Source organism: Prionailurus viverrinus, chromosome A1 (genome assembly GCF_022837055.1).
Source record: "Prionailurus viverrinus isolate Anna chromosome A1, UM_Priviv_1.0, whole genome shotgun sequence".
NCBI lineage: Eukaryota > Metazoa > Chordata > Mammalia > Carnivora > Felidae > Prionailurus > Prionailurus viverrinus.
In genome coordinates, this window is record NC_062561.1 from 194,682,044 (window position 1) to 194,699,432 (window position 17,389).

The following is a 17,389-nucleotide window of genomic DNA, read 5'->3' on the forward strand; positions in this document are numbered from 1 at the left end:
AGTGACTAGAAAGTTAGGTTGAATCCAGGGTGTATCTGGCACCAGGGAAGAAGTTTATATGGAGGGGCCATAAATGATTTTGAGCAGGGGAGTGGCAACTCAGCGGTCTGCCTCAGGAAAACTCATCCTGAATCTCAGTATTGCCTGTGTTAGATCATGATCAACTGCAGTCACAAGACTGAACTGAGAAAGCCGGGACCAGTAAGTAGCCTTGAACAAAGAATGTCTCAAGATATTGGATTTTGAACACCTCATCTTTTTGGCAGCAACTATACTAAGTTAGGGGGTCCAATAGTCATCTGTGGACAGGGCCAGCCAACCACCAAATTATTTTCTGTCAAACTCTCTCCCTGTCCTCCAATCCCCCACCCTGTGGAGAACTTACTCCATAGACCAGCTCTCCCACCATGCCATTCCAAGCCTTGGTGTCAGGGTCACGGGCTCCATATTTTCCATCGCTGACAATCTCAAGACGGTAGGAGTAGCCCACATGTTTGGCAATCTCTGCTGCCAGCTCTACACAGTAGCCCTCATAGCGGTCATTGCCCTCAAACTGGTTGGCATTCTTCTTGAGCATCACATACGGATCTTCCTGGTAGAAAAATGGGGGGAGAGAGAATGTGGGTTGTGGGTCCACTCATAGGTAAGGAGGACTTTGGCATGGCAGGGGAAGATGTCAACAACGTTGGTTAACTTTGGTCTCTCTAAGTCCCTAAACCTACTTCCTGCATTTCTGCTCCCTCCATTACAAAACTTCTTGGGCTAAGAAAGTAAACTCTTAAAATAAGAATATTTTATAATTCACATGTGGAGCTCACCCTTTTAAATTATGTTCCAGGAGCTTTTGTATTTTTTGGAGGTGACTCTAGGGCACTATGTTGGGAAAGTAGGCCCTAAACAGTCTCCAGCTTTCTCACAGGCAATCACTGAAAATCACAGCAGTTCAGTGGATATAAAGTAGCTAAAGTGCTGGCTTTTAGGAGACTTTCTTAGAAAATGGCTTCTACTGAAGGAGTGTACAGTCTGAGAACCACCATAATTTAGTCTCACCATTATGTCTTATATATGGGTAAACTATGGCTCAAAGGAGGGTAAGTGACTTATCCCCGTATACAAAATGAAATCATAGCAAAACCAGAGTGAAAACAGCATCTCTAATTTCTAGGAAACTCCTTTTTCTACTCCCTCTTTCTACCTATAGCATGGTTTCAGCAAGAAGAATAACCAGCTTATGCTCCTGGGGAAAACCTTTGTGTTGGTCTAGCTTACATCTAGATAACCTCGATGAAGGACTGAGTACTCACTAGGATTGTAGTAACGATGTATGTTCTGTTCTGGACACTTGAATTGTCCCCCCCAGCTTGAGCATCAGTGGCTGCAGGGACAAACTTATCATCTTCATTCCAGTAACCGATCTGTTAAGGAGAGGAAGGTGGTGACATGAGATGAGACAGGCTCCTCAGGACTGGCCTACTGTGGACCACCCAGCCAACACCAGACAAAAAAGCAAGGGTCTAGGCATCATATCATACAGTATTGGACACACCAGGCTCTAAAGCATTGGTAGATAAAAATAACAAGAGGTAAAATGCTCTCCATCCAGGTCCTCCCAGTCCCACCCCCTTGAACATCCTCACCATGATGGACTGAACATAGAAATTGCCCCTGTGAAGAGGGGGCGGGTTTAACTCTTAATGCAGCTAGAATATTTTGTACAATGCAAGCCATGGCTGTGGAAACTGAATTCCTTGCAGTTGTTCACAAACTCAAACCCCTTTTTCTTTATTTCTATTAACCCTTCTCTTCCTGAGCTCATTCTGAATGGCAGTTGGAATCATAACGATTTAAACATTAAATTCCTTTTGCTTTATTTTTATATTTACCTGTATTTTTTCCATCTAGATTTAACTTCCTAGGTGATTGTTATTTTATGCTTTATCATTTATTTCTCTTATTTCCAATTATGAAATATTATAATACTGAGTATATATTAGTGCCTAAAATTATTGGCTGAAAAAATTATTATTATTTTTTTTAATTAGTGGGTTATTTATACTGGCTCATTTTCCAAGATCTTTCAGCTAGTATTTATTGGATCCCTATCGTGTGCAAGACTCTGAGCTAAAACACTGGTAGTATTGTGTGGGAGGTTGAGAGAGATACAAAAAGTCTAAGAGGTAGTCCTTGCTCTGAGAAGTTCCCCAGTCTACTTGGGAAGACATGACACATGCAACACACAAGGTCATAAAGGATGGGCAGTTTGAGCCCAAACCTTTCAGGCTGGAGAGACCATGAACATGTGCCAAGATGTAAAGGCAGGAATCTTCCCAGATATGTAAGTTCAATGGCTTCCAGGTGGAAGATAGGGTTAGCCTAAGAGGGCAGTGGGCAAGTGGTAGAAGATGGATTTTTTTTTTTTAATTTTGGGAGAGGAGAGAAAGAGAGGAGAGAGAGAGAGAGAGAGAGAGAGAGAGAGAGAGAGAGAGAGAGATTCCCAAGCAGCTCCATGCTGTCAGTGTGGAGCCAGATGTAGAGCTCAATCTCATGAACTGCGAGATTATGACCTGAGCCAAAATCAAGAGGCAGATGCTCAAACCACTGAACCACCCAGGCGCCCCAGGAGACACCTGGATTTGAATGCCAGGCTAAACAATATAGACTTTATCCTGAAGGTAACAGGAAGTCATGGGAGGTTTGGGAAGAGCAGAATGGCATGGCTAATACACATACACACACAAACACACACCTCTGTCCTGTCTCTCTATATCTTTAGACAGTTGTGTTTTGCTCTGTGGTTCTTCTTTTGGCTGTAGATGGAGGGTGAGAAAGGAAAGAGAACTGGATGTGCATTTGCAGAGGAAAGAGCAGGCCTCCCACCAGCCAGAACTCAGACCAGGCTCACACAGCTGAGGCCTGTGCCAGGGGTCAACTCAAACAGCACTGTCTCCTTGATGCCTTCCCCAGTTTCCTCGTTGGAAAAAAGCCATTCTCTCTGTGATCTCACTGCGGTTAACAACAACAATGATAATTGACAATGCTGATTATGTTCTTGCTATTGTCAGATGCTAAGTGTTTTTAAGTTTTTGTGCCATTTCATTTGGATTAGAGGTGTCTGTAACCTGCCCAAGGTGATGCAGCTGGAAATTGGCTCTGCATTTGTTGCTAAGAGGGGACTTGGCTTCCATGATAACATGTAATCATTTTAGTTAACATTTATTGAGCGCTTACTGGGTTTCAGCCACTCTTTTCTTCTAAGTGGTTTTTTTCTTTTTTTTTTTATGTTTTAACTTCTTCCATCCTCACAAAAATCTATGAAGTGGGTACTTAATTATCACCTCCATTTTAAATGTGAAGCAACTGAGATGTGGAGAAGTGAGGCAACTTTTCCAAGGTCACGGTCAAGTCATGGAGCCAGGATCTGAGCCAGGAAGGTTGACTGCAGGGCCAGTAAGCTGCTAGCCGGCCCTTGAGTGCCTCAGGTAGGTCCCCACTGGCCCTGTGGTCTGGCTGTTTGTATGTCTGTCGCCATCTCTCCACAGTTCTGTGGGTTCCTGATGGACAAAGCCAGAGGTCTATTCCTTCTAGAATGATTTACTTAGCATGGCATATTCTTCTATAAGAAGCAGCTCAGGAAATGTTTGTTAAGAGAAGATGTGCTTCCAACAAGGAGACAGTGGACCCTACTGGGTGCTAAGACAGTCCAGAGGCTTGTCTCTCAGGGCATCGGGTCAAGATCTACCCTTGGTGCAGGCCTGTGCTCAATATTGCCTGTGTTAGGCACTTTTAGTCAGCACAGAAGGAGACATTTCTCCCTAAATGACACAAGAACCAGAAACTTAGATTTCCAGAATGTCAGAGGTGGAAGAGGCTTGAAGAATCACTTCTTCCAACCCCTTTCTTTTACAGAGAGGGATGAGGGGACAGGCACAAAACCAGGATGCAGTCTTGACTCCCTCACTTTGCTAGACCAGGGCCCTAGAACCCTGGAGCATCTGTGGGGACTTTTCCATGCCACTTTCCTAGGAGGTGGGTGAGGGGTCAGAAAATGGGAGACAGCTCTGGGTGCCCCATCTCTCCTTCAAAACACTCAGTTCTGCTTTTTATCTCTTTCACATATTGGGATCCCTTTAACGTTCACTTTTACAAGGAGCCCTCTGGTTGAAAATGTTTAAAGCCACTAATGTAGTATATCATGATGCAAGTTTTCAAAAGATTTCCAAAGTACTTTCACAACATTTAACTCTTTAGCAAATAGCACAAGACAGGTGTGGGATTGTTTCCTCTGTTTTATAAAGGAGATAACTGAGCCTTGGGGAAATAAAATGATCTAATTTATAAATATAGAGATTATATAGCAGATTCGTGGCAGGGCATAGGAGCCAGGGCATGACCTCAAAGGTTAGGTTATTTAATGTAATCAATACTAACTCAGGAGCAGGTCTGGCAAATGCCTTTTTCCCCCCACAGATGATGCTTTCCCTTTCCCTTTCTCTTTCTTTTCCTTCTTCCCCTCATTCCCTTCCTTTCTTCCCTTTTACTTTCCTCTTCACAATCAGGCACAGGTTTAGCTCCTTCTAATGAAACCATCAGTACAGAGCAAGTTGCATTCTCTGATGTGCAAAATCTAAAATATACAGTGTATTATTACGTATTATTTTTTTTTTTAAGTGGGGGCTTGATAGTCAAGAGATTACTCTCTGATATAGAAAGAACTGGTTTAAAAGGTGGGCTTTCCTGGGGTGCCTGGGTGGCTTGGTCGGTTGAGCTTCTGACATCAGCTAAGGTCATGATCTCATGGTTTGTGGGTTCGAGCCCCAGGTCGGGCTTGCTGCTATCAACATGGAGCCTGCTTCAGATCCTCTGTCCTTCTCTGTCTCTGCCCTTCCCCTGCTCGTGCATGCGCACGTCCTCTTTCTCTCAAAAATAAATAAACATAAAAAAAAGGTAGACTTCCCTAATTACTAATCTTTGGCCAGTTACCTGACCTCAGTGGGCCTCGGTTCTTGCTCTGTGGAATGGATACATCAGGAGTATCTGTCTCTTGGGGTTTGCTGTGAGGATGGAAGGAGTTAATGCATGGACAACAATGAGAGCTGTATGTGGCTCATATTAATGCCTAGTCTAAGGGTAATGCCTAGTTGAAGGTTAGCAGGCTTCTATAGTATAAGACATTTCAGTATCAATTTACTATTGAAATTATCAATCTCTAAAGAAAAAGTGTGTTATTTTAGAGCATTTCTCAAATTCATTTGGCAAAGTAACCCTCCTTACATGCAGAATGGCCTAGGGTAAGTGTGCCCCAAACCACAAGACATTGCTCTAAAATCCCAAGTTATTTTGATAAAGGATAGGGGGAAAAAGCAAGATAAATCTGTTGTAGACCAGATTTACACTACTTAGAAAGAGACTTTAATTTCTCAAGATAGTGGTCCTTCAAAGCTAGTATTGTGGCACTAGTTGTTAAATTGGGATCTATAAAAGTTATTGCATAGCTTGGTTTATATACAGCTTCCTTGATATCAAAAGCTAGAGGAATAGCTAAGTGTCATAAACAAGTTTATTTGATGTCTGACCCTTTTGTAGGGAAATAAAACAATATTGCCAGTCAAAAAGAGTGGGGTGATGCCAAAACCCGGCCTGCACCTCACATAAGCTAGCAGTTGAGAAATCTGGTTCCACAGTTCGATGAAACAAAAGTTGACAAAGAGTTTTGAAGAGACACTACACTTCAGAGATGAGAGCAAATTTCCCTTTCTTGGAGAAATGGGTTGGATTATTATACAGCACTTTGATTCTCTACTGAGGATATGCAGGACCTTTGATTCTCTCTGAAAGTAAATCAGAGCTAGTGGCTGGGTAAAGACTGGGGCCCATTATTCAGGAGAGGATTTAAACAATTCTAACAGTAAGAGGTCCTCTCCTGGGGCCAGTTATAATTTTTGATCTTCTGTTTCCATCTGCCTCTAAAGATTCTTTGAATGTAGGAAATGAGTCTAGATGATAGATTAGCTTTTTTTAAGTGAATGAAGTCTAAAAAAGAGATAGTTATAGAACAGTAAATTCAACTGATCTACCTTGCACAGTCAGCAAGTCAGATTTACACATTTGTATCTCTCGGCTGCCTGTAAAGCCACAGCCTGGGGACCTCCGAAAATGAGATCCACTGTAATACAGTTTTTAAAAGTATGTTGCCTATTGTGGCAAAGTCAACTAGATGACCAGCAAGGACTCTTATTCTCTTTCCCTAGCATAGAGGTGTTGGCAGGAAGTATCTCCCTAGCCAGCAATTACATTTCCCAGCCCATGGGGCACCTAGGTGGGCCAGAGGATTGGGTTCTGGCCAGCGGAACACAGCACAAATGATGCCCATCTCTCTTGGTCTGAGTCCCCCAAATCTCTAGCACAATTTCTGCTTTCTTTCTTCCTCATCTGTTAGCTAGATGTTGACAGCCAGAATGATGCTAACGGGCAATGGAGCCTCTATAAGCCTGAGTCTTAACCAGAGCCCTCAGTCCAAACACTGGTCACCAGGTAAATGAGAATTAAACATCTATTGCATTAAAGAGCTAATAATTCAGAGTTTCTCTGTCATTGAACCTAGGGTTTTCTTAACTAACCTACTTAAAGAATTTGAACTTAATATGTTTATGTATGACTTTGAATTCTGCTGTAAGTGTTATTTAAAATTTTCCAGCATTTTTTTTTTCTTACTTGCTGGCAGATCTATGGAAATATGGGCCAGAATAGTATGCACCCTGGTTGCCCAGCAACATCCAATAAACTGTCTACTCATTTACTAAAAAGCCATTTATTTGCATGTGCTTACTATGTGTCAATATACTGCAGGGGTTGAAGGTATAATACATAACACAACTGTGGTCCCTGATTTTAGACAGCTGGCATTTTAGTGGCAGGAAGGTGGAGAAGAGGGGAAGAAAGACAATATATACCCAGGCCAGGGGTCAGCAAACTTTATCTGGAAAGAACCAGAGAGTAAATGTTTTAGGCTTTGTGGGTCATACAGTCTCTTTTCTAAGTACCCATCTCTGCTGTTGTAGTGCAGAAGCAGCCACAGACAATATCTAAACAAATGAATGTGGCTATGTTCCAAAGAAACTTCATTTATGGATACTGAAATTGTATTTTGGGAAATTTTCACATATGATGAAATAGTTGTCTTTTGATTTGTTTCAACCACTTAAAAATGTAAAAAACTACTAGCTCATGGGCTGTACAAAAGCAGGCAGTGGGATGAATTTGCCTTGCAGGCTGAAGTCCGCCAAACCCAATCTAGATCACTAAGCCAACAAGAATAGATCAGAAGGGTTAAGCATTAAGAAAAAAAAATAGAATGGGATAATGGGATTGTGCCAGATGGTGGGGGCCACTTTAGATAGCTTGGTCAAGGACAGCCTCTCCAAAGTGACTTCACTTGAGCAGAGACCTGAACCACAGGGAGAGACAGCACACAAAACTGCAATGATAGCGAACATCAGGTAAAGGGATGGAACGATGTCAGTGCAGCTGTGCAGTGATGAGCTAGAGACAGAGGAGCAAGAGCTCATGCCAGAGGGAAGCAGCCTCTATTTTCTGAAGGTCAAGGGAAGGAGTTATATTTACCTGCAACAGGAAGCCAAGGGAAAGTTGTAGGCAGAGAAACAATAGAACCTGATGCATATTGACCTTACAGAAGGGCAAGGATGTAGATAGTGGGACTAGGTGATAGGTAAGGAGGCTCCCGTATGCATCCAGGATGGCGTGGGGGTGTCTTGGGCTCTAGGGTCAGCAGTGGAAACAGAGGTGGTTGGGTTGGAGCAATGTCTTAGAGCTATAAGAGGATTTGGCACGTCCAAAGTTGGGGAGCAAGGATTTACAGAAAAACTTCTGAAGATCATATGGAATGGAAGGCTGTGAATTCTTTGGGATTTTAGATTACTTATTACATCAGCAGGACTTTGTGTCACTTTTAGTTTGCTTTCCTGCCCATGCTTTCCTTTCTAGTTACTCAGAGGGTCAGAATCTGGGATAAGAAACTCAGGGCAGGGCAGGATAAGGCAAGGCAGGGCAGGGGGACTCAAGTCAAGTTGCAATGAGAAGTAGACGCCTGCAATCAGGTCAGAAGCTAGACAGAGGGCCAATGATGATGGGAAAGATGGTTAAAATTCACAATGCTGGTCCCTTGATGAAAGACCTTGGAGAATTTTCCCCACACTTCTCCCTTGGCAGTCATTTATCAGAATTTGTGATCCAACCTGGATCTGATGAGGTATTTTAGATCTCAGATATAGATCTCTACATCGGTACCCCCTGGTGAACAAGATTTCCTGAGGATTTAGCTTTAGCGGAGCCAATGCCAAATCTGGCATCTATGCTGCTAAATGTATGATGCATGGATGCTTGGAAGTGTGCACATTTCACTGGGATGTCAGATTGGACCCAGATACCTAGAGGGTATCTGTTGGCGCATCAGTGCCAAGGATATAGGCCAAAAGATCAGGAGAGTGTCCCTGAGGCCCCAAATCAAGCAACAGCAGCTCCTCTTTATTACATATATCAGGTAAGGCCACGTAATGTTTACTGAAACAAGCACAACTAGGTCACTCTTAAATCTGAGGAATTACTTTGCTAGGAGGCTGATTGAGTAAAAGGCCTGAAGCCACAGATGTAGAGGAATTGATTTTCTCCAAGTCAGATTCCCTGTAAACAAAGGATGCTTGAGCCCACAGTCTAAGCAAGAATTTAGTCTTGGGGAAGTAAGCTGGAAAACAGCCTTGGGATCTGAAACAATAAAGCACAGCCATTTGCTGGTGGATTTTAAGGTTACTCTGTTCTTTCTGTTTGGTGATTTATCCATTCCATAGGCTTGTACAGCCTGATTCACTCAAACTCAAGGCTGACAAAAAAACAACAACAACAACAACAAAAAAAAAACCTGTGGCCTAAAGAATGGAGTTTAAACAAACAAACAAAACATGGGCTGGATGTCGATTACATGCCAGGAGCTGCTTTTCTGAATCCCTCACTACAAGCTGTGGAGGTAGGAGGCACCGTTGCATTTAATTCTGACAGGGACCCTGTGTGGTACGGGATATTATCCCCCTTTTGGAGATGATGTAACTGAGGTCCAGGGAGGCTAAGTAACTTGTTCTAGGTCATGTGCCTACTGAAGAACAAAGCAGGGACTTAAATCCTGGCCTATCTGCCTCCAAAGCCCAAGCTCATAACCATTCTGCCTGTGTTTCTCACCAAACCACCTAGAGCACTGGGAGCCTCTCCACTCGGGAAGCTGGCTTTTTAAATGTGCAGACTCCCGAGACTCATCTCTGTTCTCTTAAAGCAGAATGTCCAGCTTTGGGGAACCCGAGAATCGCTATTTTTAACAAGGCCTCCAGGTAATTCTTCTATTTGCTCAAGTGTGAGAACTGCCAATCTTGCTACGATGAGTCCTCTCCTGAGGAGAGCTCTTGATGTCATACAAATTTGGAGGAGACAAGGAGGCTTCCCACAGTCTCTGGTGAGGTTTAAGGTCAACATGAAGGACTGAGACCCGTGTTCCCGGGGGTAGTGATTGGGGAAGTTCCCACTGATGGGCGTTTTGTCCATTGAGGAGGGTCCCTAACCCCACCTGTCCTGAGGGAGTCAAAGCCCAGCCCAGAGAGGGACAACTTGACTGGAGGCATAAGCTTGACAGGGATGCTATCACATGCATCGGCGTCCATGGTGTCAGTGCTGAGAGGAACTGAGGTTTGCACAGCCCAGCACCTCTCACTCATTTTAAAGACCCGGAGAAGTTAAAGCCACCCTGCTGGGCGATGACCAGGCTGGGGTAGAAGCCTCTGCCTTCTCTTCATCCTTACCTCATTACCACTATGTCCCCAATATACCTAGCCTGCTGCTAATGGGCAGGGAAGAATATGGCTTTATTTTCAACCACCCCACTACACTGCAGGGAAAAGAACTAGATAAACACCCATGTTTTAATTTTGACAAACACGCAACTGCTCATAGGTAGTATGCATGTGCCAATTTCATCCACCAGGAGATAGTATTTTTCCGCCCTGAGGGCAGTAGGCCATTCTGAGGATTCTGAGCAAGAGCCCAGGTCCATGGTCAACAATGTTCTGTGTAGGAGCAACCTTCTTGCCTGCCCAAGTCCTTACCCAAAAGAACTGCTTTTATGTTTTCATGTACCATGCAGGGGGTGACACTGCCCCTTCTTCTCTGCATCTGAAAGGAAGAAGGGCTGGGGAGGAGGTCACGTAACTGGTGTCCCTTCTAAGGGCAGCAAAATACTCTGAGCTCCTCACTCCTCCACAGTCATTGGAAATGTTCCAGTTGTGTTCTGGAGCCATTCAGCTGTGGCAGCTGCTGCAGCAAGATGAGTGTGGCCTGGAGAGTCATGGGGCCCATTTCATTATAACCCACTGTGGGACCTTAGGCAGCCTACCAGGCTGGCCTGCCTCAGTTTATCCATTTGGAAAGGGGAGCTATATCATGAAGGCTGATATTCTTCACAACCGCACTAAAGAAAAAAAAATACTTTGAAAAAGATAAATAAGTCATCTCAGGGCTTGTAGACTTTAGTCACGTAACAGCTCCTGACATTTGCCATACCTGTTAGTAACCACTCACTGAACAATGATCAGGTGCCAAGGCATACATGATATGTCTCCATTCTATAGATGTGGAGATTGAGGATGGAAAGAGTTAAGTCACCTAGCAGATGTCTTTTCCAGCACAGGAGTTTGTAGAACAGGGGATAACAGAAATGAACTCAGACTTAGACTATTTTTGGATGGGCATCCCTTGCAGTAAATTCTGTCCCCAAGGACAACGCCCTTGTGCAATCACCATGCCAAAGGTTTGCTGGAAAGTGGTTATGCTCCTAGTGGCTACGCTCAGAACCAGATAGAGAGCCCTGTTTGGCAACTGCTGAAAGTTAACACAGGTAGTGGGCCTACTGTAGCCGATTCCTGAAGTGTGCCCAGTAGAAGGTGGGAAATGGGTTCTGGGTCCTCAAAGTGTTCACAATCTAGGAAGAAGTATGGGATGTATGTGAATGCACTGCAACAGGGGACAGTGTGCTGGTGTCCTGGTGACATCACATGTGCTGTGGGAACACAAAAAGACAAGAGAAGGCTTCTATTGGGTGAGGAAGGAGTGATGATAGAGAAGTCATTGAAACTTGGCCTTTGTGGCAGGCAGAGTAATGGCCCCTCTGAAGATGTCCATACCCTTTCCCCAGAACCTGTAACCTGTCACCTTACATAGCAGAAGGGACACTGCAGATGGGATTAAGGTTACAGACCTTGAGATGGGGAGATTATCCTGGATTATTGGTGTGGGTCTAAACCAATTATGTGAGTTCTTAAAAGCAGAGTATCTTTCTTGACTGTGGTCAGAGAGAAGACGTGAGGTTGGGTCAGACGTGATGTTGCTGGGTTTGAGGATGAGGAAGGGGAATATGAATTGAGAAACATGGGTGGCCTTAAGAAGAAAGTGGAAAAGACCAAGAAATAGATTCTCCAGAAGGCACACAGGCCTGCCGGTATCTTGACTTTAGCCCAGTGAGACTCAAGCAAGAATTCTGACCTATGATAAATTTGTGTTGTTTTAAGCCACTGTTGGAAGTAATTTGTCACGGCAGCAATAAAAAAACAAAACAAAACAAAACAAAACAAAACAACAAAAAAAACCCCAATACAGCCTTGGGAAATGGGATGTGGTGAGACAGACTATGATATACAGGGTGGGGTTCCAGACAGGAGAGCAAAGGATATAGGTTTATGGGAGGTGGGGACAGAAAGGATAAGCAGAGCTGTTACGTAGAACTTTCTGTGACAATGGAAATGGTATACATCGGTGCTGTCTAGTATGGCAGTCACTAAACCACATTGATTCTTGAGCACTTACCACATTGCTAGTGCAACTGAGGGACTGGCTTTTAAATTTTGTTAAGTTAAAAATTAAATTTAAATAGCTATGTATGGCTAGTAGCAACTGTATTTGACATCGTGGGCATAGAGAGCATGAAGTTTGAGAGATTAAGATCTAACTTTCAATGTCTCAGGCCCAGCCCTTAGAATTTCTGCACACATTAGGTCATTTAATCCCCTAAGTGAGCCTAGGAGGTTGGCATTATTTATGGCGATCCCCATTTACTAGATGAGAGAACTAAGGCACAAAGAATCTGAATGACTTATCCAGAATCACAGACTGATAAGTGGTGATGCCAGGAATGACCTCCAGGATTCCAGGGCCAATCCTCTGACCCATGTCACTCTACTACTATTCTACCATAATATGCAATGCCTCTTACCACTACATCATGCCATCATAAGAAAGAAAGAATATGATGGAGGCCATGGACAGGATAATAGAGGCTGCCACGAGGCATAAACAGGAGAGGCCAGGGAAGGCATCCCTAGGGCATGACATTTACTCTGAGTGCTTAAGGAATTGAGGAGGAATTGGCCAAGAAAAGGAAGGGAAGGGGTTAGAGAGTCCCAGGTAGAGGGAACAGGTATGAAAGCTCCAAGGTGAGGGAGAACGTGATCTATTCAAGGAAGTGAAAGTTGATCAGAATGGCTGGCATCAAGAGAGAAAGAAAGCGAGTATCTAAGGTCAAGGGTGGAGAGATTGGCAGAGACCAGACAACACAAGTTCTGGTAAAGTTGTGAATGCTTTCCAAGGATTTGAATGTTATTCTAAAAGTTAATATGCATATATACTATATATTACATATGCAAACACATACACATATTTTTCACTCCTTCTGTATGGAAAATGGAGTGGATATGACCAAGTGTGGATCAGGAGAAAATGGTTAATGTCATCAGTAACCATATTCCCGAGTTCTTCAGAATCCCTCAGGAACAGCAGTAGCATTTATACTCCTCTATTACTTTATATTTTCAAAGCACTTTCCCATCCTTTCGATCTTCACTAGTACCCTGCGACAAAGGTAGAGATTTTTATCTCCATTTTGCAGATGGGTGAATTAATTCTCAGAGAAAGGAACTGACTTGCCCAAAGTCCCAGCTGGTTAGTGGCAGAGCTGAGTCTAGAATCCTTGTTGCCTGAGTCTCTTCAAAGAGATCCAGTCCAGGAAAGATGGGCTCACAAGGCTCTCCGCTCTGGCCCTCTCCTCTCTGTGGAATGGAAGCAAAGGTGGCCTTTACCTTTCGGATGCCATCATGCTTCATTTCAATCACATGGAGGGTGTAGTTGGTCCGGCGTCCCTTCTCATTAAATTGAACATTTCCTGTCAAGCCTTCAAACCGCACCTGGAAAGCAAAGCCAAGTAGTAAACCATGAACTTAGAAGTTCCACTTGTGCTTGTTTGCTTTTTCTGCTGAAGTGAAAGTCCAGAACCTGAGAAGCTTACATGGGATGAGGTCTCGGAGTCGCGTGATGACTAAGATACTCCTTGCCCACAGCAGACACGGCTATGGGCAGTTCTCTTTCCTACCAAACTGAGATTCATACTGAAAACCTTTTTCATCCATTGCCTTAGGCAAACAGTAATAAGGGATCAAAGTAGATTCTGATAAGAAATCTCTGTGCCATCCTGATCGAACACCTCCCATCGTGACCACCTCCAGGGGCAGTGCCTGCCTCTCAGACACACGCCTTTAGTGGAGAAACAGGAGGCCTGTAAAGGAAAGGGGGCCAGTGTACCATTCCTGGTGAGTCAGGAAAAGAAGCTGGCCTTATGAAGCCTTGAGCCATGCTTGAATATGGTTCCTTGGTTCCCTTGTGAAGCCGGGAAATAAAAATATGTGGGAATCTGAAGACCTGACATTGGAAGGCCTGAATTTGACCCTGGGAAACCAACTGACCTTGGGAGATTCACCTCTCTCAGCCTCCGGTTTCCAAAATTCCTGCCCTGTCTGCTTTAAAGGACACAGAAAATGTCAAAGTGCCGTGAAAACCTGAAAGCACCTGAGGAGAGCCCTTCATGTTAAGACCAGAGTAGGCAGGGCTTGAAACAAGTCTCAGCTGGTTAAAGAAAAATTTGTATTCAACCACAAATATGCTTCGTGGGATTTCTTTTCCACAAATGAGTCAGATCAAACTTTCATGGCCTCAAATCTTTAATCATAGAAAAGCTCAAGTGGTCAACATATGGGATTCAAGACCTTTAGGGCCAAGTCTGCCACTCTGGGGGTGACCAATAAATCTCACCCAAGTCTACTCTCCAAGTAGGGATGAGTCTAGCTGTATGTCATCTGCTCAGGTGTAAGAAGCCACATTCTCTAATGGTGACCCACCATGGGTTCTCACATCAGTCTGGCCTAAGGCCAGTGAGGTGAGTCTCTACCTATAACCAATATGAACGTGGCCCTGTAACCCCACACGGTTTATTTATCCCCTTCAAATAGCTTAAAAGTAAGACTTATTAGGGCTTTATCTTTTTCTGACAGTGACCAGCTTCTATGCCCTCAGAAGGTATAAGAATAGTTGGGGTGTGTGTATTTGAGAGAAGGGGTGGGGGAAAGAGAGAGGGAGGGAGGGAGAGAAGGAGAGAGGAGAGAAAGAAAAAGGGGGGCTGACTGCTCTGAGGATGACCCTCTCGTCACCTTCTGGTTTGAAGTCTCACTGGGGAGGCCATGACAGGCCCAGAGTGCTGGACAAATTATACAACAAGCTTTTCACTTTCTCAGCTGAAATATGGAGAAATCCTTGACTCTAGAGAAGTCTAGGCTGGCTTTGCTTTTCAGAGAGAACACAAAGCACAGATCTTCCTAGAAAGAATAAGAAGGGAGCTATTTCAATCAATTAGCAACTGCACCTTCTCACCGTGGTCATCTCTTGATCATCTCTGGCTTTCCCATTCATTTGGGTTTGAGAGAGGTATGCTAAGTATGGGTTTAAGTAACTCATCTGGAAAAACAGACTGGGGCACATGTGCAGATGAATGGGTGGATGAGTGACTTTCCCAAACAGAAGAAGTATGTCATTAATGATCCAAATGGGCATCTATGCTTTGGCCCCGGTCTCAAGTCTCAGACCAATTACCAGTATGGCGTTTTAGTATCAATTGTGTAATATTTCTATGCCTCAGTTTGCTCGTTTGTTTAACGGGACCAGTTAGGGGTTAATTATGTCGTAAGGTTGTTTTAAGGATTAAATGAGATAGTTTATGACCAATGCTTGCTGCATGGTGAGTATTCGGCAAAGGCCAGCTGTTGTTGCTACCAATGGTGTAGATAATAACTACCACCATTTGACAATGTTTTATGTTTACAAAGTACTTTCATGCATATTCATCTCCATATACAGGAACCCCCGGAGGTACCCATTTAGGGATGATCGTCACTTACATGGGAGAAACCAGAACTCTGGAAGGTAAACTGATTTGCTCAAGACTTAAGACTTTTCAGTGTCAAAGGCAGGCCTAAAATCCTGAGCTTTTGATATTCTAGTATATTCACTGATGGTACCAAGTGGCCTCTCCAAACAGGCGACAATGCTATCATGCTAGTCTCTGAGTGAATGCAGAAATGCACACAGTAGTATGTTCTGCGTGCCTACTGCTGTCACCCGCTGCTACCGCTGGGCATTTCCCTGGCCATGCTCTGTTAACTCCTAATGAGGCGGCCATGAACAGGTCACCGAGCCTATCTGTTTCTGAGTTTCCTCCTCAAAGAACTGGAGTGTTTAGCATATTGCCTGGGACAAATGTAAAATGCATATTATTTAAATGATGATGAGGAGGAGGAGGAGGAGGAGGATGGCTACTACTATTGTAGGGTAGTAGGGTGGGTAAGGTATGGAAAAATAAGATGATTTCAACATTGAAGCCTTGAGTCTGGTAAGTTGTTAGAGCAGGGGACTCTTTCAGCAGAGATGAAGGTGTTGCCACTGGCATTTGTACAAGCCTTTCTCAGTTTCCAAAAAAAGCATCATTAGCAAAGTCCTAGGCCCTCTACCTGAAGGCCCCTTGCACCACCACAGTGTTTTCACAGGAAGGTGTTCATTTGATGTTCACAGGAACCCAGCAGGGAGCAGTAACAGCAGTTATTTTGCCTATTTTACAGATAGGATTATTGAGACTCAGAGCTTACGGCACTTGGGTTCAGAATTCACAGTAAGTCATGAGAGGTCTGGGGCAGCTGTAGGCTCTTACCATCTAGTTGGAGAAGCCAAGACTTACACACACTGAGATAAATCAAAGTATGGGAAAGCAGACATCTCTGAACGACCCTTCCACTATGGCAGAGCAAAGAGAGGTCAAGAGAATGGCTTAGCCCCAGAGCATTTACATGGACAGTCTGGACTCACAGTCAGAAGAAGCAGCTTCTCAGAAACACCCACTTTGGGCAAATCTAGAAACTGCTATCTTTTTCATCAGGGCTGAACTTCTTAGCCTTCATCGCCACCGCACACTGCCACCCCCCCCCCCCCCGGCCCTATCTAGGGAGACTGGGGTCAAAAACTGAGTCCCCCCCTTGGTTCCTGCTTCCTGGAACTCCCGTCGCCATCCTGGCGTCTGCCAGCTCCCTCTGTGAGAAACAAAGAATTAGCCGTGGCTTCCTGTAAGTGGTTACTGGGTGCCAGCTCAGAGTCTGCCGCTCATGAGAGGCTGAAGCACAATTTTTCTTTCCTGCCTTCTGCTGGGAGAGTGCTACGTAGTGTTTGCACTATTTGAGGCATCAATACTGCAGACTTCCCCACCCCCTATTCCTGAGGGCAGCAGCAGAGATGCTCTGGACCCAGGGCCTCTGTAACTTCTTTGTGGCTGCTTTCAAGTGGACCCATCCTCTTGGCACCCCACTTGAGTGCTCACTGGGTGTGGGAAATCAGGGCCTGTGGTCTAGATCCCAGTGGATCACATCCTGGTTATTCCGGCCAGGGCAAGTCACAGGACCCCTCTGAGCTCCCACTTTCTCATCTGCACAATGGGAAGAACAACTTGGCTTTAATCATCTCATTCAGTTGCCCTGATGTTCAAAGAAGCTTCTACATTCTTCTTCTTTTTTTGAATTTTTTCATTTTTAAAAATTTGAGCCTTGTAACAAGCCAATGAGGCAGGCAGTGCTAATAGGATTATGTACATTCAGGAGATGAGGAACTCAATGCCAGGAAAGTTGAGTAGTTAGTCTAAGATCCCCAAGCTAGAGCTTGGTGGAGCCACGGTGAAAACCCACCTCTTCTCTTTCTAACTCCCTGACAGCCAAACATGATGCCCACAAGTCCTTGATTGTACCTTGACTCTGGTTCCTGCTGGATATCATACGCTTACATCCTCCAAAGTCCGATTCGCTCTTTATTCAAATTTATCCTTCCCTTAAGGCTTTCATGACCATCCATCTCAGCTGGCTTGAGACCGTTCCAGTCTACAACTCCTACTCTGGAATAATTGATAATAGCTTTTTCTTTCACT

At 44.2% G+C, this 17,389-nt stretch overlaps 1 protein-coding gene across 4 annotated transcripts in view; it reads right to left on the bottom strand.

The window, feature by feature from the left end:
- GRIA1 (glutamate ionotropic receptor AMPA type subunit 1) overlaps nt 1–17,389 on the bottom strand; it is a 299,786-nt gene that overhangs the window by 91,131 nt on the left and 191,266 nt on the right. For all 4 annotated transcript variants that reach the window (XM_047860502.1, XM_047860492.1, XM_047860474.1 and 1 more), the window contains 3 exons: nt 13,182–13,286; nt 1,305–1,415; nt 386–592 (listed from right to left, as the gene is read on the bottom strand). In XM_047860502.1, coding sequence (XP_047716458.1) covers nt 386–592; nt 1,305–1,415; nt 13,182–13,286 — 423 coding nt within the window. The remainder of the gene's footprint in view (nt 1–385; nt 593–1,304; nt 1,416–13,181; nt 13,287–17,389) is intronic.